The sequence below is a fragment of the Syngnathus scovelli genome, chromosome 9 (genome assembly GCF_024217435.2).
Source record: "Syngnathus scovelli strain Florida chromosome 9, RoL_Ssco_1.2, whole genome shotgun sequence".
Lineage (NCBI taxonomy): Eukaryota > Metazoa > Chordata > Actinopteri > Syngnathiformes > Syngnathidae > Syngnathus > Syngnathus scovelli.
In genome coordinates this window covers 585,954-595,633 of record NC_090855.1, presented here as the reverse complement: position 1 = coordinate 595,633, position 9,680 = coordinate 585,954, and the positions used below count along the sequence as shown (strand labels likewise).

Here is a 9,680-nt window from a genome sequence, read left to right as displayed (position 1 = left end):
CCCATTTCCGAAGTGCCGCTCAAGCATTTTTGTTCGTCCAATCGTTTAACATCATCATTTCCAATCAATATTCCCCAGGCAGATGGTTGATGAGATTTATTTCCAAATAGAGATTTCCATATTTTATACAACACAAAATTCTTGACTTGATTTTCAAATTTACATGAAAACGACATGTCATCTCAACTAAGACATTCACAAGGAAATTGAAAACAGCAATAAGAGCAACACAAAAGTAACTAAACAAATGCCTCTGCGAAAACATCGCAACGGCTTTCCACCACACTTTGTAACCGTTCCCTGCTGGTGTTGCATAAAGTGCATAATAATATGAAATATATTGTCACAGCTACATCATTCTTGCCATGGCTTTAGAAACGATAGAAATGAAGAGAAAGCATTTTAGTGGGGGGAAAACGACAAGGGCAAGACATGCATGCCTGCACAATGAGGAACGAAATGTACAAAATGGTCATTTTTGAAACCTGAATAAATCTGTTTTTGACTCTCTCGATCGATTATGCAGGTATTGCGTGTCGGACTTATTCAAACCTCCATTTGTAAGGCACATTTCTATTTCCCAAAATATAAAATGTCATTGGAAGCGCTTCATGTTGCATTTTCCTCACCAAATGTAACGCGTTGTCTTTTCAATACTTAGGTCGAATTGTGCAGAACCTTAAAATGTGCGGGGGATAAAAACGTACAAGTGTGCGTTTAAATGTCACCAAACATCTTGTAAACTACAACCACACATCAGCAACTTAGACTACATTTTGCATCCTCACAACAGGAGGCCCAAAGCCAGCAGGAGGCACATCGCGGTGGTGGTCCATCCCGAGCGTAGACGAGCGCCCGCGGCATCGGAGGAAACGTGGTTAAGTGTCCCGTTGAGCCACAGGCAGGACACGGCGCTGGCGTCGCAGCACTCCAGGTGGCAGGGAGGCGACGTGGCGCCCTGGCACGGCGTCTGGTCCGAGCAGGTGGTGGTGCAGCCCGCTGTCCACTGCGTGTTGGAGTTGACCGTTTGCTTGCTCAACTGGAGAAAGGATGGCATAGAAGTGAAGAATTAATACGGAACACATCGTGAAACCTGACTTTGGCGCTCTGGCTCAAACGATAAAAGTAGGACTTTGGCGCCGTCTTCTGGAATCCCGTTGTTACTGTCAAGTTGAATATCAAATATAAAGAACGGTGTTTTCATTTCTGAACTGAACCTAAGCTGGCTTCACTCTCCTCGTGTTCCCGTTGAGGTTCTCACCTGGCATTGCAGCTGCGTGGAGGAGCATGTCTCCAGTGTGTTGCTGAAGCTGGTGTAGCAGGTAGCGCCGGTGCAAGTCCCTGTCTGGCATTTGTTGCCCCGAGACTACAACAGAGGAGGAGCAAAGTTTGGCCAGTGATCAGCTTGGACTATGCTGTGTCTTTTTGTCCTTACTTGAGTTGTCGCAGCTTGACCGGTAGGGGCCACGGTCATCGCCACGGTGACGAATGCGCTGGTCGGAGTAACTGCTCGGCAAAAACAAAGGAAAGCAAAAATTCGATTCGGTTGAAAATCCAAAAGCACAAATGCAAGTGCCGGCCGGCTCGGCGCGTCTCGTACCCATGGACGTGGTCGTCATCATCAGGGATGCAAAGGTGTCGGCGAGGCAGCCGGTGCTGTTGCAGCAGGCGACGGCGCAGTCGACGTCAGAGGCGTTGGCGCAGCCACCACTGCAGGGGGCGCTGCAGTTAGCCGTGTAGTACATCGCGTCCGTCTTCAACAACTGATTCATGGCAGAATAAGACACAAATCAAATATAGGGTTCCCGTGAATTAAGAGTTGAAGCATGCAAATGATGAGGTTTCCGTGCCTACCTGACACCATTCGCCGCTGGCACACTGCGTAGCATTTTGACTGGCGTACATTGCGTTGCATTCGGAGCAGTTACACGAAAATACCGGGCAGTATATCTGCATTCCAGAGACAAATAGACGTCAATAAAGAGGTGAGCTAGCCAGCTATCTTTCTAGCGGGCTAGCCAGAGTTTACGAGCTAGCTAGCAAAATAGAAAGACTGATTTGTGTTGGACTTGCCATGTCCATGGTTGTCACCGTCACATTGGCCACGCTCCCTGTAAAGCAGAATGGCGGCCGTTAACACTGGAAAATCGAAACGTCGCAAACCTGTCGAACAAAACCCTACCAGTGGAGGTGGACATCATCATCACGGTGGGGTTCCCAGAGCCAGTGTTTGGACTCATGGTGGTGGCGCCGGACATGGGCGTGGCTGTGGAGACGTGGAATTATTTACAGCCAAGAGTTGGTGTAAATTGGTGGAATCAAACTTACTGGTGGCCGGGTACGTCTCGGTGGTGGACATCATCATGGAGCCACTGTTTGGACTCGCTGCCATGGTTGTGGTGGTGCTGGAAATGGGCGTGGCTGTGGAGGAAAAAGAAACATCAGTTGATCCTGTATTGGCTTTTCTTTTTCCCAACTATTTTTGGAAAAATACTATCTTCTATATAAAAAATGTCCCTGTGTTCTGTAAGATGGCCAAGGGATTGTTTACATCAGGAAACAAAATGAATAACAATAAAATAAAACACACTGGTTGGCATGGGTGCTTTGCCGGTGGACATCATCGTCGTCGTCGTCGTCGGTGTCCCGGAGCCGCTACTTGGACTTGAGGAGATGGACGTGGCTGTTGAGGAGGCAGAGGTGCTCCCTGTATTAGCAACTCGAACTGAGCTCATGGAAGCCATGTGCGTAGGACCAGCAGCGCTTGTTCCGGACGACGATGCCAGCGTGCTGCCGGTTGCCGGGACTGTGGATAGAGGTGCGCTCCATGAGGTGATAGCTGCAGGTGAGGACGATGACTTGGTAGTGTCTGCTGTGGATAAAGGCGCGCTCGATGAGGTGCTCGCTGCAGGAGAGGAGGGCAGTGACATGGTAGTGGCTGCTGTGGATAAAGGCGCGCTTAAGGTGGTAGCTGCAGATGAGGAGAGCAATGGCACGGTAGTGGCTGCTGCGGATAAAGGTGCGCTTGATGAGGTGCTAGCTGCAGGGGAGGAGGACAATGGCATGGTAGTGGCTGCAGCGGATAAAGGTGAGCTTAAGATGGTAGCTGCAGATGAGGAGAGCAATGGCACGGTAGTGGCTGCAGCGGATAAAGGTGCGCTCGATGAGGTGCTAGCTGCTGAGGAGGAGAGCAATGACACGGTAGTGGCCGCAGCGGATAAAGGTGCGCTCGGTGAGGTGCTAGCTGCAGGAGAGGAGGGCAATGACACGGTAGTGGCTGCTGTGGATAAAGGTGCCCTTAATGAGGTGCTAGGTGCTGAGGAGGAGGACAATGACATGGTCGTGGCTGCTGTGGATAAAGGCGCGCTTGAGGGCGGCTGCGCAGAGGTCGTCATGGATGCTCCTGTGGAAGGCGAGGCGGTGGCAGAGGGCATGCTTGTACCTATGGACGTGGAGGCGGCCGTACCGGAGACGGGCGAAGACGAAGTGGCGCCGGACGTGACTCCTGACATCGCGAGAAGAAGTAGACCGACTAAGACGAGACGTGGTGTCGAGACACCAATCAGGTCTGAAAAAACAAAACAGCATCCGTATGAACCAAAGAGGCGCACCTCGTAAGCGACAGTGACGACGTATACGTATTCATCGACATTTCCAAATCTTTTGTCTCCCTTTACGTGGGTAAAAAGATTGGCAATTTCTCCCCATGGAAATATGATGCCGGCCGGTTACGTAAGCCGACAAAACAAAACAAATCCAAAGCAGGAAAGGTCAAACCTCTCTCATTCTGTAAAAGGAGTGAGTGCGTGGTGAATAATCAAAGCTCATACCTGTGTACTTTTGAAAAGTGCTTGCGGCCATTGTCACTGTGGCAGCCAGAAAGCCTGCAATCAGAAAAAATAAAAGATTGGTAACAAATTGCCATAAAGATTCATTTGAATGGCTTTTCGTTTGCCAACGGCATCTGAGCAAATACATTTGTCATCCTCTCCATTACAATCCCACCGATTGTCTCGGCCAACGTGATCTCATAATTGTTTGCTTGGTAGCGATGGAGACAAAAGAAAGGACGGATGGGCGGGCGCTGTATTTGCTCAAATTGTCCTATCGGTTGACACAATATGAGTTCCACCTTTCTCGTCATATATTTGTTTGGGGATACGGATGCTATTCTAACCTTACACGCATTCGTATTTGCGCACGGTCGATCCGTGCACGCAATTAAAATCTGTTTGTTCCTGGATCAGTCCCAATGGGAGGACTGGCTTAGGAGTGCCACTTGTTTTTTCTTTTCTTTTTTTTCCCTCCTCCTCCTCCATCGCGGTGGCGGCGGCCTCCTCTGGGTTCCACACCCTGGAAACGCAATGACAACAGCGGCCCCGTTTCACGTGGCAACTGCGCAAACGCCATCAGGAACCTGTCATCATTCGCCGCCGACCCAAGGCTTTCATCAGGTTGCCATGGTAACGCACGGCCGTGAAATCATTACAGGTGTTAACAGGAAAAAATAAATAAATAAATAGGAAGTCGCAGCAATAGCTTCAATGAACAGAATGGGACGTGATGAAAATGAATGGTAGGAGAAATATTGCCAAATACATAATAAAAAAAAAAAAAAAAAAACACTCAACAGCTTTAAGAATAACATCAAATAAAATAGCATCAACTAAAATAGAATAGAATAAAATGAAAACACAAATTGACCGAAGGTTAACACACAAAAGCAAAACCTTCCAAAAAATAAAATAGGACATACATATAAACATTTATAAATAAAAATCCTATAGGAATACTTTGTTATTCTCAATTGATTAACTATTATTAATAAAATAAACAAATACAAATAATATATTACTTTGTTTGATTCACTATTATGAATCATTTGTAATCATAACAAACCATAACAGAGTTGCATCATAAATATTGAATCATATATATACATATATTTAATAAAATGATCATCGCATAAGAATACGTGACTCAATTTTGTTTCGAGAACACACAAAAAGCTGTAACAAGTGCCGTACATAATACAAACTTTTTTCGATCGGTAAATTAAAGAAAAAAAAAATCACTTTCAAAGCCAAAAAAGTGACCTGAGTTGTCGACTTTGAGCGTATGGAAAAAGTACTGGTGTGGTGATGCAGAGATTGCAAATCACGCCTGCCTGCCTGCCTGCCTGCCTGCGTGCGTGCGTGCGTAGCTCATACACAAAATCCAGATTGGCAATAACAATAATGCTGATTGAAATTGAAATTTTATTGCGGGTGCTCTCACCTGCTGTGGCGTAGTTTGTGTCAGCTGCGGGTGAAGTGAATGAGCGCTTGTGCAAGACACTGCCACCTCCCTCCCTCCCTCCCTCCGTCCGTCCCTCCCTCCCTCGCCTCTTCCACCAACCCCGAGGCTGCCTTCTCCTGGTTTCGCCACTTTTGGGAAGCGACGTAGGACAAGGACGCCTTTACCTGGGTAACATTACCACGGCAAGGTTGGGGGTTTTTAAGAAATCATTCTGTCTCATATTTCTGATATTATTAAATAAATAAATGAATACAATCTGATTTCTTACACCCCACATTTAATGACTTCATTTAATTATCTGTACTTTCTAGCCCTTTGACAAAATAGGTTCTACTTCTTGACTTAAAAAATCACATCCAGGCAAAATACACGATTCTCACTTTTTGTTGACTAATTTGCATGTTAGCACAATGTGAGCAAAATTATGAAACATGTTTAGCGGAGTCAATTCTAGCTAGCTCTTCACTCTCTCAACTTTTTTTTTTTTTTAAACGTGAACAGAATCACTTCTTCAAGTCTTTTTGGTCACAAAAGTCTCAAAAACAAGCGCACCCCGCAGTCAAAGAAATAACTTGGTAGAGGAACCTACGTCTCTGATAGGTGATATTGGAATATGGGCCTTTGGTTTCGGTGAAACACAATGTGAAATCAGACCCCCCCACGGATGCCCCCCTTCCCCATACACAACAATTCTGCCTTTGTGACCAGCACAACATTGAATTCTTTGCCGGCGACACAAAAGACACTCGCACCAATCATGTGACAGTTTGTACTTTTTGTTTTCAAAAAGATGCACAAGTGTTTTGGAGCCATTTTTTAGCCCAACATCATCTTTCATTTCTCTTCCGCCACGGGACAATGGTGCACTTCAAACACTAATGACCTGTTATCCGATCACATCGAAACTAAGCCATTGTCCTATTTCAATGTTTAATTTGACCGGATTTACAATTCAGATGCTCCTTGGACTCGTTAAACCACAGCACACTTTCCTGCTTTGTGTCAGACTATTTCAGATGAGGACCAGAGACTGATTATTATTATTTTTTTTTTAAATTGCCAACTTAGCCAAGATGTATTTTGGAGCACAACAGCGCCCCTAGAGGCCTGTCTTGGTCACAACAGGGACAAGGCGTTTAAAGGCAAGGCTCAGCGGACCAAATTAAGCAACCCGCGTACAACCGGACCGTGCAACTCGGCGACTAAGAGGATTAGACGCCATTGACGTCGCCAGCGGGAGGCGCGGCAACGGCTCAGCGTGCGCTACACTAGCGGAGGAAAGTTGCCACCCATCAAAATAAAAACGAAGAAAAGCTGGAGCTGCCGTCTTATGACCTTGTTCCGCTCTGATTTGCTTGGACTGGGGCAAAGGTTAGTGGGCAGCTTTGTCTCGGCACTTTTCCTGTTAGCTGTCAATTGCGATCAACCTGATGAGCCTTTCTCTTCTGTGTATTGATACAGCAAAGCCAGAAAGAAATATCTAGAGCTTTTTTTTTGAGTCAATAAATGTTGATTGATACAGTAAAGCCAGAAAATGTCATCTAAAGCTTTTTGGCGCTAAGGGTAAATCAATCATGTCATAATAATATTATTTGAAGACAGAAATGTATGTTACTTTGGCCCCATCTTGTGGAACTCTTTTTGACTGCATTTAAGCTCTTTCATTTAAATTCATTTAATTCCATTTGAATTTGTTTCACTCCTTAGTCATATCACCACCATGTGAGGTGAGGTGAGGTGAGGTGAGATGAGATGCTTCCTCATGATGGCAGCATGCTGTGGACCATCTTTTCATTGTCTTTTAAAGGAATACTGTGCACCTGCAGGTTTCTTTGGGTGAGACTTTTTCATCCAACATACAATGTTTCCAAACCTTTGAGCAAATATTTTACACCATAAAGTAAATAAAGAAAATAATCACGGCATACCACCAAACCCACTACAATTTTTTTTTTTTCCAAAATGATGCTGATGGGTTTAATGTTTCAGATTTGTCCTTACAATGCTATCCAGTTCCTGCCAAGGGAAAAACACACAGCAGAAAAAAGCTTTCCTCAAAAACTACCGGCGGGTGAGGTCATCGAAATCTGTTTACTAAACTTTGATGAAAGGGACGTATTCCGTAAAATGGACTTTTACTTCAATGTCACCCCTGAAGAAATCATTTGACTTGAACTTGTGATTGCCAGGTTGCGAAAACAAAATGGTCGCCGCCATACCGGGCTGCCCGGACCGCACGGCAGAACTCCAAAAAAGGCTGAGCAAAACCGAACAGGACATCCTGTCGCTTAGAACCAGAATTGCGTGCGAAAGGGCATCATGGGAAAGGAAATTTGCGGAACTGCAGAGAAAACAGGAGGCGCTTTGCAATCAGGTATTAAGATGGTTAAAACATTTTGAAAAATGTGTGTGGCGGAGCACAACTCACTCTTATGTGGACAGATCATCTTTGAGGCGGATAACGGAGACATTTTAGGAGAGTACTCAAGCAAAGGCAAGTAACAAGAATCGTTTACGGCTCAATTTTGGGGCAAAACGGGGTAGAAGTCACGCGGACGACTCACACGACCTTTCCAATTAGAGCTCACCGAGTCTCGCTGCCATGTTTCGTCGTCGTCGTCCTTGTCAGCCACACCGCGCTCCGCATCAGCCTCGTCTTGCTCTTCTGCATCCAGGTACTGCTCATGACAATTAGACACGTCGCCATTCGTTGTCTTATTCACTAAAAGGTATTGCGCCCAATTTGCGCTATTACCTGAGCGGCAGTCCCGTTGTCTGTCCACAGTATTCGATCAGGACGCTCTCTGGGGCCACACCGGGTCTTCGTACCGCACTCCCCCTTGGACCTGCACTTGGGCCACCGGGTCCGAATCATGCTGCCTTCCGGCCGAATCAGCACGGGCACCATCCGTTTCCTGGGCCACCTGCAGGGGGAGTCGGAGCTCCATCTCGGGGTGGAGCTGCAGGCTCCCGACCACGGCGTGCGCGACGGCCACCACAAGGGACACTGCTACTTTGACTGGTGAGCCCGGCCGGGAGCAAGTCTTGTTCTGTAGGACTTCAAGAGACGTGAATATCGGAAGGTCATTCTCCATTAATATATATAATATTGTCATATTTTTCTGTGTGTGTGTGTGTGCAGCAAACCTGGCTACGGTGCCTTTGTACCCTTTCACAAGCTCCTGATGGCCTGGGAATGAGGCCAGCGCTGACATGACGTTGACGTGACAGCGTGAGGAAATGACAGCACTCAACTTGACACATTTATCAAAAACAATCCTCTGAGCGCCATAGTAAATGCATGAAGAAGAAAAAAAATATGACGCTACATTAAAACATGATAATGACTTAAGCAGGTTTATTTGAGGTTTTATTTGTTCTTACGATTGCACAGTGGGTCATGAGTTCCCCCCCCCCATCCCGGCTGGAAAAAAGAAGCTTCCAATCAATTTTAGAGGAACATGCCACTCGGAGTCTTCTGATTGACGATCTCGGCGGCCAGTTTCTCGGCGTTTGTCACGTGCGGGAACATGTGCATCACCGTAGCCACCTGTTGAGGGCTGAAAATGGCCTGCAGTTTCTTGCAGAGTTCGAGTCTTTGGGGGTCCAAGTGCTGCTGGGTGCAGGCGGGGTGCTGCTGCTGGTGCTGCTGCCGCCTCAAGCAGGAGGAACCAAAGCTGTGGTGCTGCGGGGAGCCCAGCGGGCCCGGAACTTGGGGCAAGGCACAAAAGGGTTCCGACCGGTAAGCCGAGGGTGCACCGTGCTTCCGCGCCGCGCCAGCCGGGAATGAGAACGGACCCGCAGAGTCCCAGTTTCCGTGGCACCCGCAGGACGCTCTGGGTTCAGCGCTTTCGAGCCTGTGGGGGTTTCTGAGGTAGACATCAGAGTGCTGACTTAGGGAGGAGCCCAGGCCGGAGTCCAAGTACTCATGAGCGGAACTGGGTCCAGAATACTCTTGGTGTCCAGAAGACGGAGCAAGACTTGGACCTTCCCAGTAGATCACTTTGTTTTTGCTGGCCTGAGCGGGGTGAGAAGACCACTGATGGTCCAACATGTTGAGTTTGGGCGGTTGGAGGTAGGGCATTGACCGTGGCGAGTGTATGTCCTCCTTCACGGGCGATAACTGGGCTTTTTCTCTCAGTTGGTCAGCCAAGGAGAGATAGGACCGGTTGGCCCGCTCCGGATGGTAGTACTTACATTTCATGCCATAAGTGCACTTTTTGTCTGAACGGAGCAAAAATAACAACAGAAGGTAGAATTGAAAGATCATTTGTCTTTGTTTGATTGATTGAAACTTTCTCAATTTGTATTATTATACTGGTGCGCTTTTATTTTGAAGGTCTGACTTGACCGTTTGTTGGAAAGCTATCGCCCAATTGATC

General features: G+C 47.0%; 3 protein-coding genes across 7 annotated transcripts in view; 1 reads left to right on the top strand and 2 right to left on the bottom strand.

Annotated features, from left to right (window-relative positions):
- Positions 1-81: 81 nt before the first annotated feature.
- On the bottom strand, positions 82-5,334 carry LOC125975172 (uncharacterized). The gene is made up of 11 exons (XM_049730386.1): positions 5,278-5,334; positions 3,831-3,884; positions 2,591-3,568; positions 2,329-2,421; positions 2,183-2,266; positions 2,074-2,111; positions 1,855-1,950; positions 1,601-1,763; positions 1,436-1,506; positions 1,262-1,366; positions 82-1,039 (listed from the first exon to the last, which is right to left on the bottom strand). Exons 2-11 carry the CDS (start codon positions 3,859-3,861, stop codon positions 785-787), a joined length of 1,914 nt encoding a protein of 637 aa, XP_049586343.1. The 5' UTR covers positions 3,862-3,884; positions 5,278-5,334; the 3' UTR covers positions 82-784.
- Positions 5,335-6,219: 885 nt separating this feature from the next.
- On the top strand, positions 6,220-8,650 carry LOC125974996 (uncharacterized). The gene is made up of 8 exons (XM_049730018.2): positions 6,220-6,669; positions 7,006-7,134; positions 7,288-7,369; positions 7,488-7,672; positions 7,741-7,792; positions 7,880-7,973; positions 8,084-8,320; positions 8,441-8,650. The coding sequence occupies exons 2-8, from the start codon at positions 7,051-7,053 to the stop codon at positions 8,496-8,498; spliced, it is 792 nt and encodes a 263-aa protein (XP_049585975.1). The 5' UTR covers positions 6,220-6,669; positions 7,006-7,050; the 3' UTR covers positions 8,499-8,650.
- LOC125974985 (endoribonuclease ZC3H12A) overlaps positions 8,446-9,680 on the bottom strand; it is a 142,110-nt gene continuing 140,875 nt past the window's right edge. For 4 of the 5 annotated variants that reach the window (XM_049729997.2, XM_049729994.2, XM_049729995.2 and 1 more), the window contains one exon: positions 8,640-9,522. In XM_049729997.2, the coding sequence (XP_049585954.1) occupies positions 8,750-9,522 (773 nt within the window). In that variant the 3' untranslated portion in view covers positions 8,640-8,749. Of the gene's footprint in view, positions 8,580-8,639; positions 9,523-9,680 lie in introns of those variants that run through there. The other variant, XR_011087359.1, reaches the window with a different exon arrangement.

Bases quoted from the DNA above. Each gene is read 5' to 3' on its own strand.
- LOC125975172 (XM_049730386.1), bottom strand. From the start codon at position 3,861: ATGGCCGCAAGCACTTTTCAAAAGTACACAG. The intron at 1,951-2,073 runs GCAAGTCCAACA...TCTGGAATGCAG, and splicing joins CGGTGACAACCATGGACATG to ATATACTGCCCGGTATTTTC. The intron at 1,764-1,854 runs GTAGGCACGGAA...GCCATGAATCAG, and splicing joins CCAGCGGCGAATGGTGTCAG to TTGTTGAAGACGGACGCGAT.
- LOC125974996 (XM_049730018.2), top strand. From the start codon at position 7,051: ATGCTTCCTCATGATGGCAGCATGCTGTGGACCATCTTTTCATTGTCT. The intron at 7,370-7,487 runs GTGAGGTCATCG...TGTGATTGCCAG, and splicing joins TCCTCAAAAACTACCGGCGG to GTTGCGAAAACAAAATGGTC. The intron at 7,793-7,879 runs GCAAGTAACAAG...CTTTCCAATTAG, and splicing joins AGGAGAGTACTCAAGCAAAG to AGCTCACCGAGTCTCGCTGC.